At 43.6% G+C, this 22,044-nt stretch overlaps 2 protein-coding genes across 2 annotated transcripts; one reads left to right on the top strand and one right to left on the bottom strand.

Annotated features, from left to right (window-relative positions):
* Positions 1 to 6,800: 6,800 nt before the first annotated feature.
* LOC138768105 (olfactory receptor 10A7-like) lies at positions 6,801 to 7,721 on the bottom strand. Its single transcript, XM_069946199.1, has one exon. The coding sequence runs from the start codon at positions 7,719 to 7,721 to the stop codon at positions 6,801 to 6,803; it is 921 nt and encodes a 306-aa protein (XP_069802300.1).
* Positions 7,722 to 9,969: 2,248 nt separating this feature from the next.
* On the top strand, positions 9,970 to 21,655 carry LOC138785813 (olfactory receptor 5G9-like). Its single transcript, XM_069962171.1, has 3 exons — positions 9,970 to 10,032; positions 19,470 to 19,532; positions 20,726 to 21,655. Exons 1-3 carry the CDS (start codon positions 9,970 to 9,972, stop codon positions 21,653 to 21,655), a joined length of 1,056 nt encoding a protein of 351 aa, XP_069818272.1.
* Positions 21,656 to 22,044: the final 389 nt, after the last annotated feature.

The following is a 22,044-nucleotide window of genomic DNA, read 5'->3' on the forward strand; positions in this document are numbered from 1 at the left end:
CCCCCCTCCCTTCCGAGCCAGTTGATGTAAACAAGTGTCTGACAGACTGTATCTGCAACATTGCGGCTTCTTTGTAATGCTGGAAGGGTTAATCTGAGGTGAATACTTATGAAAATAACATATGAAAAGTTATGTTTGAGTGGAACTCCCCTTTAAAAACAATACATAATGTGAACATCACATTCAATTTAATCGCAATAAGGGACAAACTGGGATCAATGGAAAATAAGAGAAGAGGAAGGAAGATTCTGGTCTGGATATCATTTACGTTTTTTGTAAATGGAAGTAAAGTTTTCAGAGCTATAACTGGTGTGAACTGTAACAAATGATAAGGATACATTTTAAAAATTAAAGAGAAAAGAGGTCTCTATAGCCCTGGATGGGTTTAAAGGGGTGCTCCAGCAAAAAATAATTTTCTTTCTAATCAGCTGGTGCCAGAAAGTTATATAGATTTGTAACTTACTTCTATTTTAAACTCTCCAGTCTTCCTGTACTTATCAGCTGCTGTATGTCGTGCAGGAAGTGGTGTATTCTTTCCAGTCTGACACAGTGCTCTCTGCTGCCACCTCTATCCATGTCAGGAACTGTCCAGAGCAGCAGCAAATCCCCATAGAAAACCTCTGCTCTCCAGACTGGAAAGAGTATACCACTCATTGCAGGACCGACCAAAAGTTTTAGGTTGTAGAGACATGCTATTCCATCCGGTTTGCGTTTATTGGACCATCATTTATTTTTCAACAGGACAATGACCCCAAACACCTCCAGACTGTGTAAGGGCTATGGGACCTAGAAGGAGAGTGATGGGGGGCTACACCAGATGACCTGGCCTCCATAGTCACCAGACCTGAACCCAATCCAGATGGTGTGGGGGGAGCTGGACCACAGAATGACGGTAAAAGGGCCAACAAGTGCTAAGCATCTCTGGGAACTCCTTCAAGACAGTTGGAGACCATTTCAGGTGACTACCTCATGGAGCTCATCATGAGAATGCCAAGAGTGTGCAAAGCAGGAATCAAAGCAAAAGGCGGCTACTTTGAAGAACCGAAAAGACATAATGTATTTCAGTTGTTTCACACTTTTTTGTTAAGTATATAGAGTAGTGATGAGCAAATACTGTTCGATCGAATAGTGAGATATTCAAATATTCGAAATTCGTACGGATATCCCGCAAATATTTGATACATATTCGATAGGCGTTCAAATCCCCCAGCTTCCTGTTTCACCCTCCAAATGGTCAAATAGATGTTTTTCACTAATCAAATACTTGTTCCCAGAGACTTTAATGGGATCGAATATTCAAATATTCGCGGGATATTCATACGAATATCTAATATTCTAATATCTCACTATTCGCTCATCACTAATATACAGTAATTCCACATGTGTAATTCTTAGTTTTGATGACTTCAGTGTGAATCTACAATGTTCATAGTCATGAAAATACAGAAAACTCTTTGAGTGAGAAGGTGTGTCCAAACTTCTGGTCCATACTGTACAGCAGCTGATAAGTACTGGAAGACTGGAGATTGTAAAATAGAAGTAAATTACAAATCTATATAACTTTCTGCCAACAGTTGTTATGGGGGGAAAAAAAAAAGTTTTTGGTGAACAACCCCTTTAAATTGAAAACGTCCACTTTCCTATTTGTCTGAATATGATTGAGATCCTTTGTACTTACATCAGATATTTCCAAAGTCATGTTACTCTGAAGCTCGAGGTCAAAAGAGGTGATGCAGCCCCTGGGATTCTGGGAGAGGATGTGACAGAGAGAGTAACGTTCACTTATATATCACTGTATATATACATATATATACCCTGCACCGTTATCTCTACAGAGAGGTTGTGTTAGTCTGCTATGTCTCTTGTGTCACAGTCTCTGGGGGAATCGAGAGAGAACCGCTAATTGTCGGCCATCCCTGAGATGATGCAAGTCACTAAGGGAAAAAATAGAAGAGTTTGTATGAGAACAAGTTGGCCAATTTGTTGTTGGCCAATAAAGGTATCACTCCTAAAATACTTTGATTTCAAGTATTTACCACAATATGAGAACAAGTATAATGCTCCATATACGCTGCCTGGACCCGGGCCTTTCCCTTCATGGATTATCTCTGATTAGGTTTGAAAAAAAAATAGGTTTCAAATCAACTGGTTTAAGAAAGTTATACAGATTTGTATTTAAAAATCTTCAGTCTTCCAGTACTTATCAGCTGCTGTATGTCCTGCAGGGAGTGGTGTTCATATCAGGAACTGTCCAGAGCAGCAGTAAATACCCATATGAAAACCTTTTCCTGCTCTGGACAGTTCCTGACATGGACAGAGGTGGCAGCAGAGAGCACTGTGTCAGACTGGAGAGAATACACATCTTCCTGCAGGACATACAGCAGCTGATAAGTACTGGAAGATTGAAGATAGGAAGAAACATACAAATCTGTACAACTTTATGATTTGAGTCTTTTGAAACCATTTTCTTCTCTCTGGAGTGCCCCTTCAAAGTTAAGGAAACCTATTTCAGTAGCACAGGGCAGATCCTGATGTTTGCCAGATAACCGCAGTGTCATTCATCCATTGCCTTATATCGTGGCTTCCTACATGTTTCCTTAGGTGAGATATGCTGATACTGAGAAATGAACCAGATCCTTATTGAAATCAATGGGGACCCGAATTTATGGGCCTTAAAATGGCTTTAAAAGGGGGCAGGAAGGAAAGAAAGCCAAGAAGGAAAGGAAAATGGAGGGAAGAGCAATAAAAATGGGAGAGGGAAACTTAGAGTTACTTAACCCTTACGGACCAAGCCTGAAATGGCCTTAAAGGGGTACTCCAGGGAAAAGCTTTTTTCCCAGTAATTGAAACACATTACAAAGTTATATAACTGTAATATACTGTAGATCCCACTTGTTTTTGCCAGTTTTGAGCTGGTGGCACTGCTAGACATCTTCCGTTTTTGAATTCCAGTAAGCATCATAAGTCTTTGATCTGCTGGATCGAGGTTCACTGGCTGACCACTGCAACTGTACTTTGTATCTTTTTATAAGAGCTTGGACAGCGCATTTTGAACCCCCAGCTTTCTCTGAAAACGCAGCCTGGGAGAAAACTTGCTGATGCATTGTAACTATCTTGTATCTTGTTGCTGTGTTCAAACCTGCAATGGTTTATGACTAGTGATGAGCAAGCGTGCTGGTCCAAGCTTGGTACTCGATCAGTATTAGGGTACTCGATGGTACTCGTTACTTGGACGAGCATCTCGCGATACTCGAGGAAATCTCATCATCCGTTTCCTGTAAGTTTGGGCGCTATTTCTCAGCCAATAAACATGCAGGAGGCTCTTTGGTGCATCCTGCGATGACGTGGGACCCATACATGTCGATAGCAGTGATTGGTTGGCCAGATCAGATGACCCCGCCATATAAAACTCGGCCCCGGCAGTGCTCGCTTCAGACGCATGCTGTGAGAGATCAGGGACAGAGCTGCTGCTGGTCAGGGAGAGTCTTCCTCACTCACTTTTAATGGTTCTCTGTGTGCTCAATGCCATGCAGTGTCTGGCCTAATTTTTGGGAGGCTCACTTACTTTTAATAGTTCTCCTCACTGCCATGCTCCGACGTCACACTACGTCTGCGGAGGAACGGGACTGGTTGCCGGGGGCCCCCGCCAACCAGCCAGCTGTTTTATTTTAGTTTTTTTAGTCTAGCCATGGCTGAGGCCTCACCACCCCCGGTCGATAGACATCAAGTGTACCCTTGATGTTGACTGACAGCTGGCCTAGCCAGTTAGCACCCGGGTTAGTGTGTAATTAGCAGTGAGCTTGGTTGCGTGTGACAAGGGGCGGAACCTGGTGGCGGCTCTGCAACTCGGCAGCCTCACACATGTACCATGCCTGCCCAACTTCTTCAACCTATTGTTGCTGCAGTTCCTTTAAACTTACCCCAATGTGGCTGACTTGCTCAACAAGGTGCACCGCATCTGTGCGTATTTCCGCAAGTCAACTGGCATCCATGTTGACTACTGCTGATTACTCCTGTGCCTGCCCTTGCCTTCATGTTGGCCACTGCTTGGCCTTAACTGGCATCCATGTTTACTACTGATGTGCCTGCCCTTGCCTCCATGTTGGCTACTGCTGGGCCTTAACTGGCATCCATGTTGACTACTGCTTGGCCTTAACTGGAATCCATGTTGACTACTGCTGGGCCTTAACTGACATCCATGTTGACTACTGCTGGGTCTTAACTGGCATCCATGTTGACTACTGCTGGGCCTTATCTGGCATCCATGTTGACTACTGCTGGGCCTTAACTGGCATCCATGTTGACTACTGGTTTTGGACAACACAGATTACTGGGTGATCACTCTCCTGGACCCTTGGTAGAAACCAAACTTTTCCACTGTCATTCCTGCCGAGGAACGCAGTATGAGAGTGAATCAATATCAACAGGCCCTGGTGCAGAAGCTTAAAATGTATTTCTCATCTGACACCACCAGTGCCAGAGGACGTAGTTCTGTGAGCTAAAGAGCGGGGGAGAGGAGCGGTGGAGCAGGCAGCTTGTAAAGGGGCAGGGGAGCACTCTCCAAGGCCTTTGACAGTTTCATGGCACCCCAGCAAGACTATGTCAACCGTCCCCAGTCTAGACAAAGTAGGGGGGAAGCCTTCGGGAAGATGGTGAGGAAGTGCCTTGCTGACCATACCACCGTCCTTCCCGATCACTCTGCTACCTACAACTACTGGGTTTCAAAGCTGGATACGTGGCCCCAACTAACGCTTTACGCCTTGGAGGTGCTGGCCTGCCCTTCCGCTGGCGTGTTGTCAGAGCGGGTCTTCAGTGCAGCTGGTGCCATCATAACTGATAAGCGCACCCGCCTGTCCACTGACAGCGCTGACAGGCTGACGTTTATAAAAATGAACAAAGCCTACATTTCACCTGAATTCAACTGTCCACCGGGAACGCTGCTGAACATGAAGATTCTTGATATCTCCTCTCCTCCTCCTCCTCCTCCTCCTCCTCCTCCTCTTCCTACAATTATCAGCTACCTGCCAAGTCTTCTTCCACCATGCAGGGTCTGGCCTAATTATTGGGAGTCTCAATTGCTTCCTCACTCCTAATGGTTCTCTGTGTCCTCACTGCCATGCTCTGACATCACACTACATCTGCAGAGGAGCGGGACTGGTTGCCGGGGGCCCCGCCGATCGCGCCCCCACCAACCGGCCAGTTTTTTTATTTTATTTTTTTTGTCCCCTGGTCAAGAGGCATCAAGTGTACTCTTGACGGTGAGTGGTGACTGACAGCAGGCCTAGCCAGTTAGCTGTCAGCACCCGGGATCATGTCCACTACATATCCCAGCCCCTGGACTCACTCCAATTTTTGGGTGGGCTCATTTGATTCCTCACTTACTTGTAATGGTTCTCTGGGTGTTCAATGCCATGCTGCTCCTGCCCTAATTTTTGGGAGGCTCTCATGCTTCCTCACTCACTTTTAAGGATTCTCTGTGAGCTCACTGCCATGCTAAGTCTGGTATAATTTTTAGAACGCTAACTGGCTACCGCTTCTACCTTGTTCGCTCTGTTCTCACCGCTATGCTGTATCAGGCTGAATTTTTGGGTGGTTCATAATATGCTACCTCTGTTTTAATGGTTCACGATGTTCTCACTGCCATGCTGTGTCAGGCTGAGTTTTGGGGTGGTCCATATGCCTATCTCTGTTTTTTACCAGGCTGTTGCACAGAATTAGGCGTAATGGTGCCATTAGGCAGCTTTAGAGGCATGCATACATGCTGACACTGCTGTTTTTTTGTCCATTTTAGTTGTGTTTCCATCAATTTCTGAGGTTGACAAGTTTTCACACGACCTTCCCTCTACCAAACCTGAGTCCCCTCAAAAAATGCTCGAGTCTCCCATTGACTATCAGGAAATACTCGTCTCGAGTAACGAGCACCTGAGCATTTACGTACTCGCTAATCCCTATTTATGACTTTTGCCATGACTTTCTGTAAACAAGTGCCAGTCTAACTGATCTTTCTACTGATCAGGTCATGTTGAAGGGTCCTTAGTCTTTGAGAGGGGACACAGGGACGTCTTTTGTTTGTTTTTATATTATCCGGATATGGATTTGAATGTTTTCCATGAGAAACTACATTCCATTTCTTAACTAATGAAAAGGTAAGGCTGGACACATCTGTATGAGGTAATCTCTACACAAAGCCCTCACTGACAGGAAGCCACTCTTTTAGGGCACTGCAGACTTCACCTTAGGCTATAGTAACACAGTAGTATACAATTAGTACAATAGTATACAATTAGTATATGTGAGAAACTGTTTGACTTTGCAACTAATATTGTAGTAGTATATAATGTTTACTGATGTCTGGGGCAGTGAGGTTCACTACAGTTTTGTGATGGCATGTTAGTTAGTAGTGTGTATATTAGTATATTAGTCTAGAAAATGAAGATGAGCATAGCGGGCTTCATTTAGCTTTGTACAAAGCAGAACGATTGGCTTTTGAATCCTGCTGTCTACCCACTCCGTGGAGAAGGAGCAGACAGCCTGAGGACTGCTTGGAAAACATGGATACAGTCTATGAGTTTTGCAGGGCTATTTCCAATATCCAAGCAGTTCTTGGGTTGTCTCCACCTTCTCCACGGAGTGGGCAGACAGCAGGATTCAAAGGCCGATGGTTCTGCTTTTGGTGTTAGACCATTATCCTGGAACAAAACCCATGTCATTCATTGTATCTCTTTTAATATCATCACAATCTCAGTGGTTCAGTGATGGAGAGAGAGCCAAATCATCTACTGAAACATTACTCCTACTAGTCACTTCTTTAGTTTCCTGATTGTGTCTTTGATGTCCTGATTTCTTAGGCTGTATATGATGGGATTCAGCATGGGCGTTACCACAGTATATAATAGCGAGACGACTTTGCTGGCGGTCAGAGAAACTCCTTTCTTGGGAATCATATAAACAGTGATTAATGTCCCATAGAATATACCGACAACTGTTAGGTGAGAGCTACACGTAGAGAAAGCTTTCCTCCTCTGGAGATTAGATGAGAGGCTTAGGATGGTGGCAACAATACATCCATATGATGTGACAATCATAACAGAGGGTAAAACCACAACAACCATACTCATCCAGAAAACCTCCATCTCCAATGCTGAGGTTTCTGAACAGGATAGTTGGAGTATTGGGGCTAAGTCACAAAAGAAATGGTCAATGACATTTGGTCCACAGAATTGCAGTCCGAAAAGAGATAAAGTGGTTACAAGGAGAAAAGAGGCCAACAAAATCCAAGAAATCAGAATCATCTTATAAATCAAGGCAAAAGTCATAATTGTGGTATAGCGGAGAGGGTTACAGATGGCTAGATACCTATCATAAGCCATTAATGCAAGCATGAAGCACTCCAAAGACTCGGAGAAAGCAAAGATATAAAACTGGGTGATGCAACCAGAGAAAGACATGACCAACTCTTCAGCAATTATACAGACAAGACTATTAGGGACAATATCAGTGGTGAGCAAAATATCCGATATGGACAATTGGGTGAGGAAGAAGTACATGGGAGATTGGAGAGCCCGGCTGTAGGACACCAGGACAATTATCAGGAGATTCCCACATATTGTCACAAAGTAAACCGCAAGGAGGAGGATGAAGAGAAGGATCTTCAAATTGTGGAAATTTTTGAAGCCAAGAAGAAATATTTCATTGATTATGGTGTGATTTCTCTCATTCATTGCCTGGGGAAAAAAAAAAAAAAAAAAAAAGTAAGAGTTGTGTCTGATTGTTCGACAATTGAAAATCGGTGGCTCAAGAAGTTTGATGCAGCCCTAGGGATGCCTGGAAAACATGTGTACAGCCATGGGACATAGGCTTATATCCATGTTTTGATGGATTCCCTTGGAGAACAATCGGGCTCAAGCATGCTCAAGTTGCGCAAATTAGCTGATGGAACAAAAAAGGGTTTCTAACTTATTAACATTATTAAAGAGGTTTTCCGGGATTAGAAAAAGCACAACTACACAACAGCGCCTCCTCTGTCCTCAGGTTGTGTGTGCTATTATAATTTAGCTCCATTTGCTTCTATAGAACCGAGCTGCAATACTGCACCTGTCACTTCATGAGAGGTTCAGTAAGCCCTGACTAGTTCCCAGCCAACTGTCCCTACCTGCTTGGCGCGTTGCCCTAGGCGGCAGTCCCCAACTGGTCAACGGTCCCTATGCTATTAAGAGCTGTGCTGTAAGGGGAAATAAGTTAACAGTCTACCTCAATACCAGGAGAGTATGTAAAGCCACCAATCAGAATTAAAAAACTTAACCAATAACTCACCAGAGGTCAGAACCAGAAGTCAAAATCAAAAGGGAACACTGTAACACGAGCCCAGGTCATACACAGTCAGGAGTGAGGTACCAAATCAGGAAACAAGCCAGAGTAAGAAAAAAATTATCATGTAATGACTATCTCTCATTTACCAGGTTCTGGAAGACTGCAGGCGCATTGCACAACCCATATAGCATGATTAAAAATGGCCCTCTGGGGTATTGAATACATTTTTATGCTCATTACCTTCTTTGATACAAATACGGTTATATGCTCCCCTAACTTGGAGACCCACTTTGCTCCTTGGATCTGGTTGAACAAATCTGGAACAGAGGAATGGATAGGACCCTCCTGGAGATATTCTGTTATGTATTGTTTCATAGCCAGTTTTTCAGGACCAGAAAAGTTATATATTCTCCCTTTGGGGTATTTTAACCCAGGCAATAGGTCAATGGCGCAGTCCTGAGGCCTGTGAGGGGCAGAACCTCCAACTGCGCCTTTCAGAAAACCTTAACATGATCACAAAGACAAGGATTTGTTCTTCCTCCAGGTTGCAAAGTACAATGGGAAAAAGTATCAGGTAGAGGCATCTTGATAGGCAGAGTAATATCAAAGGATCTGTCAATAAAATTGGAAGTGAATCCTAAATGCAAGAAAACATTGCCAGACCCACAGTTAGAAAGATAACAGGATTCAACTGGGAGCAGCATTTGTTAGATAAAACAGGAAATACCTGGTCCCTAGATGACCTTTCTACCAAACACGTAGGCACTGGAGTTCTGACCTGAACTTCCTTTTGGGACACTCACAGATGAAATGACCTTCCCCACTGCAGTAGTAGCATGTGACAAGATGTCTTACTGTCAAAGGCAGCAGATACTGCAGAAGCCCCCATTTTCATGGGCTCCTCTAGGCGTAACTGGGGGTGGCAGATACTGGAACAACAGAGGATTAGGCCAGCAGAGTAGAAGCCCTCTCTCTACGTCTTTCCATGATGCATTGATTTAACCTAATGGCAAGAGCCATGGCCTCATCAAGGGTACCAGGGTTAGGGTAAGCAACCAGCAAGTCCTTCAAGTGGTCCTCCAGCCCTAATCTAAACTGGCATCTGAGAGCTGGGTCATTTCAGCCAAGCAGTACTCCTCCACGATCTTTCTACTCTGCCTCAAGGTAGACAATTAAATGTCAGCCACAGCCGCCCTGTCAGGGTTATCATAGAATAGACCCAGGAAGTCAGAAGACCTGACCACAAAAGACAATTCAGGTGAGTCAGGAGGTCACAAAAAAGCCCACTATTGCATGGGGACCATGGAGGAGGGACATGATATTTCCCACTCTCTGAATTTCAGTACCAGCGGAAAGTGGACAAAGTCTAAAATACAACCGACACCCCTCTTTAGCCAGACTAGGGTAAGGCTGCACTTAGAATTTTTGTAGCACTGCCTTTTAATGTTAACTATGGAGTTACAACTGCAGTCCACAAGATTGTATAGAACACAATGCAGTGATGTTAAAATAATAACTAGCACTACAAAAAGTCATTGTATAGCCCTGACCTTAGACCCAATAAAAATGACAGCTGCATTCTCAACTGAGCAATGCTCCTGAGCTACATGACTGTTAATCTGCCACTCAAAGTTCCTAAACACCTGCTATGATCTCAAAATGAGCCAACATTCAGAATTACCTATGACCCTTGGATACTTCTCTGACTGCGCTGATTCACAGGTAATAAATAGAGATGAGCGAACCTGGAGCGTGCTGGAGTCGATCGGAACCCGAACGTTCGGGATTTGATTAGCTGGGGCTGCTGAACTTGGATAAAGCTCTAAGGTTGTCTGGAAAACATGGATACAGCCAATGACTATATCCATGATTTCCACATACTGTAGCCTTAGGGCTTTATCCAACTTCAGCAGACACTGCTAATCAAATGCCGAAAGTTTGGGTTCGGATGGACTCAAGCATGCTAGAGGTTCACTCATCTGCTGGAGCTGAGATCCAGATTCTTAATAGAAAATACAAGGAATAACAACTTTGTAGGTTGTTCAAACTGTAAATACTCCAGAAGGCTGGTCATCTAGTACTTGGTATCAAAAAATATGTTCCATTATTCACATTCTACACTGTTAAAAAATAAATAAATAAATAAATAAAATCTGTTGATTTAGATTTTGAAAATTATAACGACAGGAACACGTTAAAATTTTCTTCCTACTTAGAGATTTTGATATTCAATAGTGCAGATTTATCAACTAGTTACAGTAAGATGTTTCCTTCTTGCTCATAATAACCAATCATACTGTATTTCAGCTGTCAAATAATATTAATGCGCTCTGGCAAAGAGAAAGCTGAGCTGTGATTGGTTGCATTCCTTTTGTAAGATTGCTTGGTAAATCTCCTCAAATATCTCTATAGATAGTGATTACAGTGATTCCAAACCCCATTTTATTTGCCTCTCTTCTTGATACATAAAGGAAAAAAAGGGTAGAGAGAATAGAGTGACTGGTTACTGTAGGGTCAGATGTCACACAGGATCAGTGTCGGACTGGCCCACCAGAGGACTGGAGAATCCTCCGGTGGGCCCCCAGATTTATAACCTGCACAAACACTGACTGACACGTTGTTTCTCACTGGTTCTTCATTGGTGGGCCCCAGGATCTTTACTTCTGGTGGGCCCAGATACCCTAGTCCAAAATTGCACAGGATGTATGGAGGCTGCAGACGCCAGGCAGAGAGAATATAGGGGTCACCATGATGAGCAGATTGTGGTGCATCTGCATCTGATGCTAGAAGATTGCATCATTCTGAATTAGTTTCACAATGGCTGAGTTTGGGTTGGGCCGGTGGGCAGTGTTTTTTTTTTTGGGATTCACAATCTTCTAACATCAGCTGTAGCATTTCTGCTCAATATTATGATGCGTTCATCTTTAAGGCCATGTTCACACAATGTATGTTTTTGTAAAAGTACGGCCGTTGTTGCCAGTCTCATACAGCGTCTGAACAAAGCCTAATAAAGTATGTCGGCTATAAAGGTAAACATACCATTACAATCGTTTAAACAGGACTCCAAGCATATTACAAAATAACACAACACATAAAAGTTGTCGCTTCCATTATCTGTGTGGTTTTCTCTTTAGCCGGTAATGAAGAATGGAAGGAGGAGGCAGAACAATTACTTTGTCATAATACCAGGCACCTGGGATCCACTCGGCAATGTGGAGACTAATATAACATGAAAAGAAAAAACACGTTGGAGTCATTATGATTATAATTTATAGTTTCCCTGGGAATGCTGTAGGGAATAAGCACGATGGCCGCGTATACGGAGGGGATTACGCTAATCAGTCACCGCGGAATAAACCAAGCTGAGGATAGATGACATCTTACTGTAGCTTCTCTGTGACCTAATAATAATAATAATAATAACTATGCAGATGTGAGATAGGAAGAGAAATTGTATAGAGATTAGAAAAGCAGAAGAGATTTATTTTATCTAGCCGGAGATAGAAAGAACGTGGGCATTATTAGAAGAATTGATGTTTTTTTCTTTTTCAGCATTCAGCTATGTCAATGTAGAAGTAAAAGGAAAAAAAACAGAAAGAAAAAAAATCTCTTGCAAGGTAGAGATGGGAAAAAAGAAACACCTTTGCTAAAAAAAAAAAAAAAAAAAAAGTGATTTGTCAACGATAAATGATCTCAAACGACCCCTATGGCGAACCACCTGGAATTGTTCACCCAATTACATGGAATGATGATCATTACTTATGATGTTTCTTGTGGTCATCCTGTCGTTGTTACTGCATTTGTCGCTACTGCGAACGACCAAACATCATCTTATTAAACCAAACGATGCGCGAACGATTTGCAAACAAACAAACAAAAAAAAAAAGGTTTAAATTCTATTAAGCCACCAACAACACCAACAACAATTTCTTGTTGGTCGTTTAATCGTTGTCTGCTAATCCACAAGACCATTATCTTTCAAGTACGAACATTCTAATGATTTTTGAACTATAATCGTCCCGTGGAATAAGACCCTTAGTTGCTGTTACGTAAAGGGCACACATGGTGCCTTTCATATATCTGTCTGTGAATCCATAATGGAGAAAAAAATCCTTCAATTCTCCTGGGCAAAATGTCCAGGCTGTCCTGGGCAAACTGCTTCAGGCTGTAACACCTTCTCGCTTCCCCTCCCATCCCTTACCCTGCTTGATTGACAGTGAGCTAAAAGCTGGGCCTTGACTGTCGGTGAAGGTTTGAAGGGGGTGCAAGGAAGTTTTCAAGTTGCAGAAGATAGGAGCTTGGGAGCACCTCTTTGACACTTTGCACTGAAAAAAAAAAAGCATTTTTCTACGTTCCGCAAGCACATACAGATATATGTATAAAGGTGTCATCTGTCTTCTTGACCTATCAGCTGTCTAATTGTGTCATCAGTTTGGAATGTAAACTGCTGATAGGTTCACACTGAGTAACAAGCAAAATTCTGAGTGGAACCCCTGCCACGGACTTCATTTGGAATCCTGCCTGCCTCAGTGCCTCAATTTAATTTGTTGCGTGCTTGTGCTCTCTGTGGCCTGGGTTTCTGGTACTGATGTTGGCCCTGCTGGTGGGTTCTGATGTTTTGGAGGCTACTTGTCATGGTTTCAAGGAGTGGTAACACCCACCCCCCCCAGACACACAGCAACCAGACCCACTTCTAATTTCCAAAATTTACTTCAGCAATAGTACTCCAACAGGTAGGTAAGTGAGTTAATAGAAGAAACAGTAAGCTAAAATGTGTCAGGGACCAGTAGGATGGCCCTTGCCTAAAGTACTATGTACTCTGTTGGGATGTGGTGAAGTGTCTTTAGAGTGTTTGAAGAAATACTCGTACTCTCGTATAGATGAGTGTCAGTTACCTCATTTAACCCCCTTCTGCCCCAAAGTGTCTGGTTTTTCGTCCTATTGGAGTAGTACGAGTACAAGGTCTCTGCTCTGGGTGTAGCTGGCTTGTAGAACCCTTTCTACAAAGCTGAGCGTCTTGTCAGTAGAGAGTGGCTTACTGGCACTGTGCTCTACTGCAGGTCCAATCTTGGGTAGTCCATCCCTTTTCTCAAAGGCGGTCGACTGTCCTGTTTTAGCTGTAAAGTCCTTGGCGTAGCCAGGGGTGAAGACTCTCTTGTCTCCGGTTTCCCTAAGAGTCTAGTCTAGCAAGCCATAGTGGTTAGGTAACTAGTGCAGGAAAAACAATATACACATCCTGCCTTTTTCTGAAAGGTGGTCAACTGTCCTGTTTTAGCTGTAATATCCTCAGCGTAGGCAAGGGTGAAGACTCTCTTGTCTCCGGTTTCCCTAGGAGTCTATTCTAGAAACCCATAGTGGGGCACTAACTTAATGCAAAAGGTAAGTAGTCACTATAAAGGAAGTGTGTGAGTAGCTAGACATAAGGTGCACTGTTGATGTGTTGTGTAATTGTGGCATCTAGTGGTTAGAGTAAGGAACAGCAGCCACCTGTCCTAACATATGACCCTAGAGACATACACTTTTACCAAGGTGTACGAAGAAGAAGAAGAGAAAAAAACTTAGTGAGACACTACATACTCCCCGTAACTTCCTGTAACACCTGTGAAAAAGAGGAGAAAGGCAGTGGCAAAGAAAAGGTTAGCATACACAATTACCCAAACATCACGCTGTAGTCCATCTCCATAAAGATGGTGGCCCACAACACCATCCCCAAAGGCTCTGGTAGTACACAGTTTTTTATGAGGTGAAGAACGTGGCACCTGAAGGAGGCACCCACAGTAGAGTCCTTCTCCAGCAGTACAGTGGCCCACAACACTGCACAGTGGAGGCTCTGGAGTAGGGTGATTTCCTTAGTGCAGCAAACAACGAAAATGTACACTGTAGCTGTAGGTGCCTGGGAGTCCTTTCAGAGATGGCTATAGCTTGGTGAGAATCCAATCTTCATTAATGCAGCATCCATTATCCACAACAAGGGCTCTCTTTTAGCAGATCTAGTCCATTCAGAGATCCATGCAATACACAGTCCATTGCGTTGGAGCATCAGTCAAGATGTGTCCTTCGTGACACTATAATGGCTTTAAAGAGCCAAGTGGGAGGTTGCTCCTCACAAGAAAAGAGTGGAAAGGAAAGGGAAAAGTTCCCAGCAGAGCTGGGCACCAGAATTTTGAACCATTGCAGGGAATTAACTGGGGAAACATATCATACAAATGACCAACTGGGCCCAACTCCAGCATTATTAACAGTAGCACTCTTTAATAACAGAGCGTCTCTTTAACAACAACACCACCTCACTTTCCTCGAGGGTCCTTTCCTCGAGCAAAGATTGCAGATCTAACTCTTCCTAGAGCCATTGGCGTGCATCTCCGGTAACCATGTCAACCACATAAAACACAGAAGCTCATGGTGGTAGTAGTTTTAGTAGAGGAAGGGGTGGTAACCGTTACATTATAGGTGTTCTGGGACTGCACCTGGGTTATGGTGTCAGCATCAGCAGCAGACACTGCAGACGAGCACTTGGAATCTTTATCAGACACGGCAGTCTACCACATCAGTAGACTCTTCAACAGTTTGCCGCTGGTGCTACTCATCCCAAGTTTCATCCCAATCCTGGGACACTGTTGGCTGGAATTGCTGTTGGAAAGGGTTCCTTGGACGGGTAATAGCAGCTGCCTATCTCTCCCAATCTCACCAGAACTGGATATATGCATCAAGATTTTTCCCTCTTGTAGGTTGTGCTTAGTTGGAGGGAGGTAAGCTCTCTTGATGGTCCTTTTGTTAACACAGAGACGTGCTTACACCAATACGTGTCCTGTATTAGGCCGCCGGGTAGCCAGTCTTGGTGGCACCTGATAATCGTCATTTCCCTTCTTCACTGCCACATGACAGGAACGTTCTTGTGCAGGCACAAAATCTCATGGCGGTTCCGGAAAGTCTTGGGGCTCATCCCCAAAAAAACACTTTGGAATCGCAGTTAGAGGAGGCCTAGCCTCTGGGGACTTGTGTCGTCTTCTGACAGGCACCAGGAAAAAGGCAGACACATCAGGTGCAAGATCAGGCCTGGCTACTTCCTTGGGGAAGTGTAGATGTGCCGAGATCCATCCCCCTCTCCTGGGTCAGGCATGTCTCCCCACATGGGACCTATGGCGGCATCTGGGTCCTAAAGTTCTCGAATGGCTAAATGATGTAGCGGCCCTGCCAAGTCGACGATTGCGGGTGCCGAACCCAGCGCTGGAGTCAGGGCCAGCCTTTGGGTAAATGGCGCCCTATGAGAAGCCTTTTTTGCCCCCCCCCTTAAGGTAACATAAAGCTCCTTCAGCCTCCCACCCCTCCAGACAACACCCATCACCCGACCTCGCCCCTGACATACACACACCTACCCCCCCAGCCATTCACACAACTAACACCCTCAGCTCCCCACACAACTACCACCCCCATCCCTCCACACAACTACTACCCCCAGCTCCCCACACAACTGCCCCCCAACCACCCTCGTACAACTAACACCCCCAACCCCCAAAACAACTATAGCTACCCAACAAAGCTACCACACCCAGCTCAGCCCCCCCCCCCCCAAACAACTACCACCCCTAGCCCCCTGTGTAGCAGAACAATAAAAAAAAAAGATACCCAGCTCTCACATGGCTCCTCAGCAGAAGCTTTCTCCTCCTGATGTTTTGGTCCCAGTAGTGGCTATTTCCACCATACTTCCTGAGCAGGCAGCCTCACAAACAGCTCTTTTACCTTAACCCGAAACTCATATCTCTAGCCCCCCGGTGCCTGCACTCTCTTCTCTCCTGCTTGTCCCTGACATGTGACTACAGCAGCAGCATGGAGGAGATAAGCAGGGGAGAAGAAAGTGCAGGTGCCGCGGGGCTGGAGATATAAGCTTCAGGGGAATGTAGCTGAGCTGTGTGCAGGGGCATAGCTAGGATTCATGGGGCCCTATAGCAAAAAACTGTATGGGGCCCTCTGAATCCTGTACGTCGCCACACACACACACACATATACACCAGTGTTACAGACACTATGGTATATATATAGGTATATATAGGTATACGGTATATATATAGTCACAGATACATGCACACACTTACATATTCATTTACCCACAGATACATACATACACTCTCTGACATATACATATATACACAGATACATACATACACTCTCTGACATATACATATATACACAGACACATATGTACACACACTGACACACATACACAGCACTTACAGCTCCCAGGGTAGACACTAGAATGGAGTGTCCAGAATGAGGTGTAAAGGACCTTTGATGACGTCATGCCCATCCTTACACAGAGGTACTGAGGACCTTTGGGTCATGTTATAAAGTCCTTCATCCCTCTCCTGTGCGTACAGGACCTGGCAGGTCCTGCTCCTCTGTCCCTCTTCTTCTGTTGTGCAGCCCACTCACCCTGCACTACAGTAAGCGGGCTGAAGAGTACAGTGGCGGGTCCTTCTTCCTCTGCGGAAGGGGGGATGCGGTGGTCGGCTGTCAGTGGCATACCTAACATTAAGGCAGAGCAGGGCTTTCTGGGGCCCCCTTCTTGCAAAGGCCCCATAGCAGTCGCTTTCCCTGCCTTCATGGTAGCTACGCCACTGGCTGTGTGTGAGGCTGGCTTTGAAAGGGACAGAGCATCTCTGAAGCCATCTGACACTGTCAGCCACCACTGAAAGGTCTGCTGACAGTGTCAGATGGCTTCAGGAATGCCCCCCCCCCCCCTTTACTGTTTGTCAGTGACCTTGGCCCCCTTTAGTGTGTGACAGCGGTGTCTGGCAGCAGTTGCAGTCCCGATTAGCTCTCTTCCTGCCAGAGGCTCAGTCACTACCAGTAGACGGGTTCACACAAGTCACATGCGTTCCAACGGGGTTGGTCTTCGGTAAAATGGACGCCCACTGTGACGTCAGTGTAGGGTGGAACAACTTAATTAGGGCTCCTATGAGGAATTTTTCTTGACCTTTTTGGTTTTCCTTACTTAACAATCTGTGGCTGGTGGCTGTGAAGGCACCCAACAGAAAGAAGATTTTACACATTGTACATGACATTTCAGTAAAGTCAGTGAAGTGAACAATGATATCTCAACTTCCTGTTGGTTGATTTGTATTGCATCTCACCAACACCAAGGGTATTCTTATGATCACCTGACAGCTGACTCACTGAGTTAACTGCAGCCAGGAGAGGTGTAGACAGTGGTAGATCACTGACATACAATGACTAAGTTGAGTCATTTACACATTTACACAAAGATTCATCTGTCAAGTTATGTCAGGTGGACAATTTTAATACAGTGTCTGGCAGCAAAATTACTTTTGACAATTGTCATTAACAATATCACTTATTCTGCTGCCAGACAACAGGCCACCTGAAGTAACCGGAGAGGTAACTCACTTTGTTAACTTCACCTAGGAGAGCTGTGGACTGGATGTACTGGCTCAAAGTTGACAGGACAGGAGCAATTTTACAGTTACAAAATATACAGTGTGACGTCGCGCAGCAGGGAGTTGTGTACTGCCGCACATTGCCTGGCTGCTAGGAATTATGGATAACCCCTTAGACCCATGACTTTACTGTACTGTAATCTACTAAGTGCAGCCACCATTTTGGACAAACCTGTGTAAGAAAAAATTTGGTTTGTTCCTGAATCATTTTTTTTGCAAAGTTTGGAAGGGATTTCGGCTCGGGAAGCTCACTTCACTCATCTCTAGTGGCAGACCATACAGGCAAAACATGACTTCCACAACAAGGCCATAAAGGTAGGGTATGGCAGTCCTGGGAGAGGAACAAAGTGAAACATTTTGGAAAATCAGCTGATGCGCACAAGGACATAGTCCTTTACATCCTTGGAAATAGTAGTTAACCAGCAATAAAAGCTCTAGTCTAGGTCTAGTGTTTAGTCACCTCCGGAGTAACCTGCACACTGTGACCCCAGGTGAAAATCTGCATAGATGTATTCCCAGCCGGGATATTTTTAATTGCCACTGGCATCACAGTGACCAGACAACCAGGGTCAATGATGTTCTTTCTCCCGATTCATTGAAACAAAGAATGTGACATTTTTATCCGCTGACCAGAAATGAAGCTGGAAACTAAAGAAAAGTCTCCAACTATCTGGATGTGGATGTAAACTTTGGGCAGTCTGTAAATATGTGAGGTCCTTGTGGTCAGAGTTAATGACCATCAGATGCAGGTTAGAAAACTTTAGCTTGCTGGTAGGTTCACAAGGATCAGGGAACACTGAGAATAAAGGTCATTTTCTTTTATTTTCAGTGCCATTTGTTTTTGGAATCCCCTGTTTAATGTGTAAAATTGGTGGTTTGCTGCTCCGGGGTTGGGACTACCACAAGCCTACCCCTCCTTTTGAATATTCCTTTAGATTCCTGCAGTCATTATTGGCTGGAGTAATGTCCCTGCAGAGCACTACCTCAATATTTATGTGAAGGGGAAGGCTCAAGAACCACCTCCAGCGCACCAAACCACCTAATTAACGTATTAATAAAATATAGGATTTGACCAAAAACTACACATCCATACAATGCTTGTGTTTGTGTATACACTCATGTAACATATATTGTTGGTGTTTAGGTGGGATCTTTAATCCCCTCAATTTGTGTATGATACTTTTTACTAGTCAATTTACGAGCCAATGTGGCAGGGACTTGACCACCTTTCTGATAGTTGTTCTTTTCCTTACTGATGTATTTTATGTATATATATATATATATATGATTTTTTTTTTTAAAATCTCATGATTCTTTATGTCTATGATTTGTGACTCAATAAAGTTTTTCATTGCTCCAACATAAGCTATTCTTAGTGTAGTTTCAATACCTTAGAGGAGTTCATCCACTTGGGACCTTCTCTATAAGACATAGATAACTAAATGTTTTGTATTTTCTTATAATTAATTCTTACAAATAAAAAATTCTCGCTGGGAATCTCCGGAGCTGTTAATGACTTACAGATACAGTTCTTTTTTCCTTCACTGATGAACACTGAACACTAGAGACTCATTATCCTGTATCAGAGGTATCTCCGAGGGTCTTTACTCTGTAGATAAATACCCACAGCTAGTCATAGCTGATCTGGCCTCACTTGGCCATGAAAGCCGACACCATCACAGTCTAATCATCTTATCCCTACAGAGAAACAAGGGCTACAAGAGAAATCAGCTGAAAATGAACGTCAAGACTAAAGTAATACCTCAAGTGAGTAACATGCGTAACAGAAAATAGGGGAAAGATGTCCTGTTGTAGTTTTTCAAAACCAGAATGAACGGGGGATGTGATATAAAGCAGGTTTGCAATCTCCACTTTTTATGTACATTTGGTAGATATTTACCACTACATAGAGGGAAAACACCACCACATGGGCCGTTCTGAAGGTTCTTGACACCTATTCATATGTCCCTTCTTACAGTCTTTCAGATGTTTAGACTTGCCCATTTTTTTTCTCCTTCCAACGTCTTCTGTAAGAGTTAACCAGACACTTACACCCCAGAAAGGCGCCATTGCCATAATATAATCCAGACACTCCACCTGTCAGTACCACATAATAAAGTCATAGTGGAAACCATCCGCAAGGCAAGTGGCTACCTGGATTACCAGTCCAGATCCACACAGTGCCAGGTAATATGGTTACAGCGGAAATGGAGGTCTTGTCAGAATCATCCATGTTGAAGTTTATTCAAATCCACATACAAAAGTGTGACATTTCGCAAAATGCCATAAAAAAAGTTTCATTTTCTACGTGGATTTAAATAAAATTCTACATGGCTAACTTTGAGCAAACCTCCATTTCTGCTGTGACCTTATTATGGGGCATTGTGTGGATCTGGACTGGTAATCCAGGTGGCCACTTGCCGTGTGGATGGTTACCCAGTGCTGGCTTTATCTCCTTGGAATTTGCACTTTACCACTTAGATATGGCTGATTGATGTATATGAGAAAGAAGCAAATATTTATTTATTTACATAGAAGACAAAATATCGACCCCTGACATTTGATGCACATTTACATCCGTGCCCTTCTGGCAGGTTTAGGGTAATCTTACATGTTTTATACAGTAGTTATTTCATTATATTTTTTAGTATATCCACGATGGTAAAATGTTATATGCTCCCATGGATTCAAAGTTCTTGGATAGTTGGTTTTATCCTTTTTATGTTTTTTTGATGAGTTTTTTTTTTTTTTTTATCATCTATTTAGGCTTTATTTCCTTTTGTTTCTATATTGCACTGTACAGGTCGGTCCACTGCTTTGGAGTAAGTTTCAGTATAGAACACAATTTGTGTTAGAACCTTTCTCTATGGGTCAAGTATCTAGACAACCTTAAGTCTTGTGTCTTTTACGAATCATGTCCTTTTAGCCTTTAAACTACTAACACTTCACTCTCCACGCAGGAAAGTAACAAGACGGTGGTCACAGAGTTTTTTCTCTTAGGATTTCAAGTCAGCCAAGGGTTAAGACTTTTCCTGTTCGGTCTGTTCTTCGTGGTTTACTGTGGGACAATATGTGGGAATCTCCTGATCATCGTCCTGGTGTCCAAAAGCAAGATCCTCCACACCCCAATGTACTTCTTCATCTCACATCTGTCTGTCAGTGACGTCGTATTAACCACCAGCATTGTTCCTAAGATGTTCCACGTCATACTAAATAATGGGGCGACCATTACTTTTATCGGTTGTATCACTCAGTTTTATTTCTTTTGTGCCACAGAATCTTCTGAATGTTTCCTACTTACAGCGATGGCTTATGACCGATATGTGGCCATCTGTAATCCCCTCCGTTACTCCTCTATCATGACAAGTGGGCATTGTGTGATATTGGCCGCGATCTGTTGGTTGGTTGGATTTTCCATAACTTTGTTTTCCACCGTAACAACTGCAATGTTAAACTTTTGTGGATCGAACATCATTGACCACTTATACTGTGACATGGTTCCAATGCTAGAACTTGCCTGTTCAGATGCCTTCATTGTCCGTCTGGAGATTTCTGTAATAGGCATGCCATGTGTCTTCATTGCAACAACAATCATTTTAGTATCTTATACATATATTGTCTTAGCAATCTTAAGGATCCCATCCAGTACTGGTAGACAGAAAGCCTTCTCCACCTGTAGCTCCCACCTCATTGTGGTCTCTATGTTCTACTTTACTCTATTCAGTGTGTATGTTCTCCCAACAAAGGGTCTAGCACTGTCCGTGAGCAAAACCCTCTCACTACTATATATTGTGTTTACTCCCTTGGCCAACCCCATTATATACAGTCTGAGGAATAAAGATATTAAAAAAGCCATAGAGGGAACACTTCATAAGCCGGTGATCTGGTAAAGTATCTACAACATTCTATTCAGATAATCAAAAACTAGAGAAAGTCCAGGCAAGTATTCCGGAATCTTGTGGATTGATGGCTGGCAGTGCCCACAAGAACTGATCTTTCTCCATTTGTGGATTATCCGTCCTCCCTGGTGTCCTCTGGATTTAAGGAACAATCATGCTAGTTTGGTACCCAACTAATAAGCTCCTTGTTCATAGTAGATTTCATTCTTCTAACCAGTCACATAGCCCCAACACCGGTAACGTCTGTATAGATCTATTACTAGATTATCAGGGGCATTGAGGGCTGTATTAACCAGGGGAAAAGGGTCAAAAAGGGATACTACAACTTTATATACATGTATTGTATTATCAAGTAAAGGTTTTGTCTTTATACTGTAGGT

Source organism: Dendropsophus ebraccatus, chromosome 1, assembly GCF_027789765.1.
Source record: "Dendropsophus ebraccatus isolate aDenEbr1 chromosome 1, aDenEbr1.pat, whole genome shotgun sequence".
Lineage (NCBI taxonomy): Eukaryota > Metazoa > Chordata > Amphibia > Anura > Hylidae > Dendropsophus > Dendropsophus ebraccatus.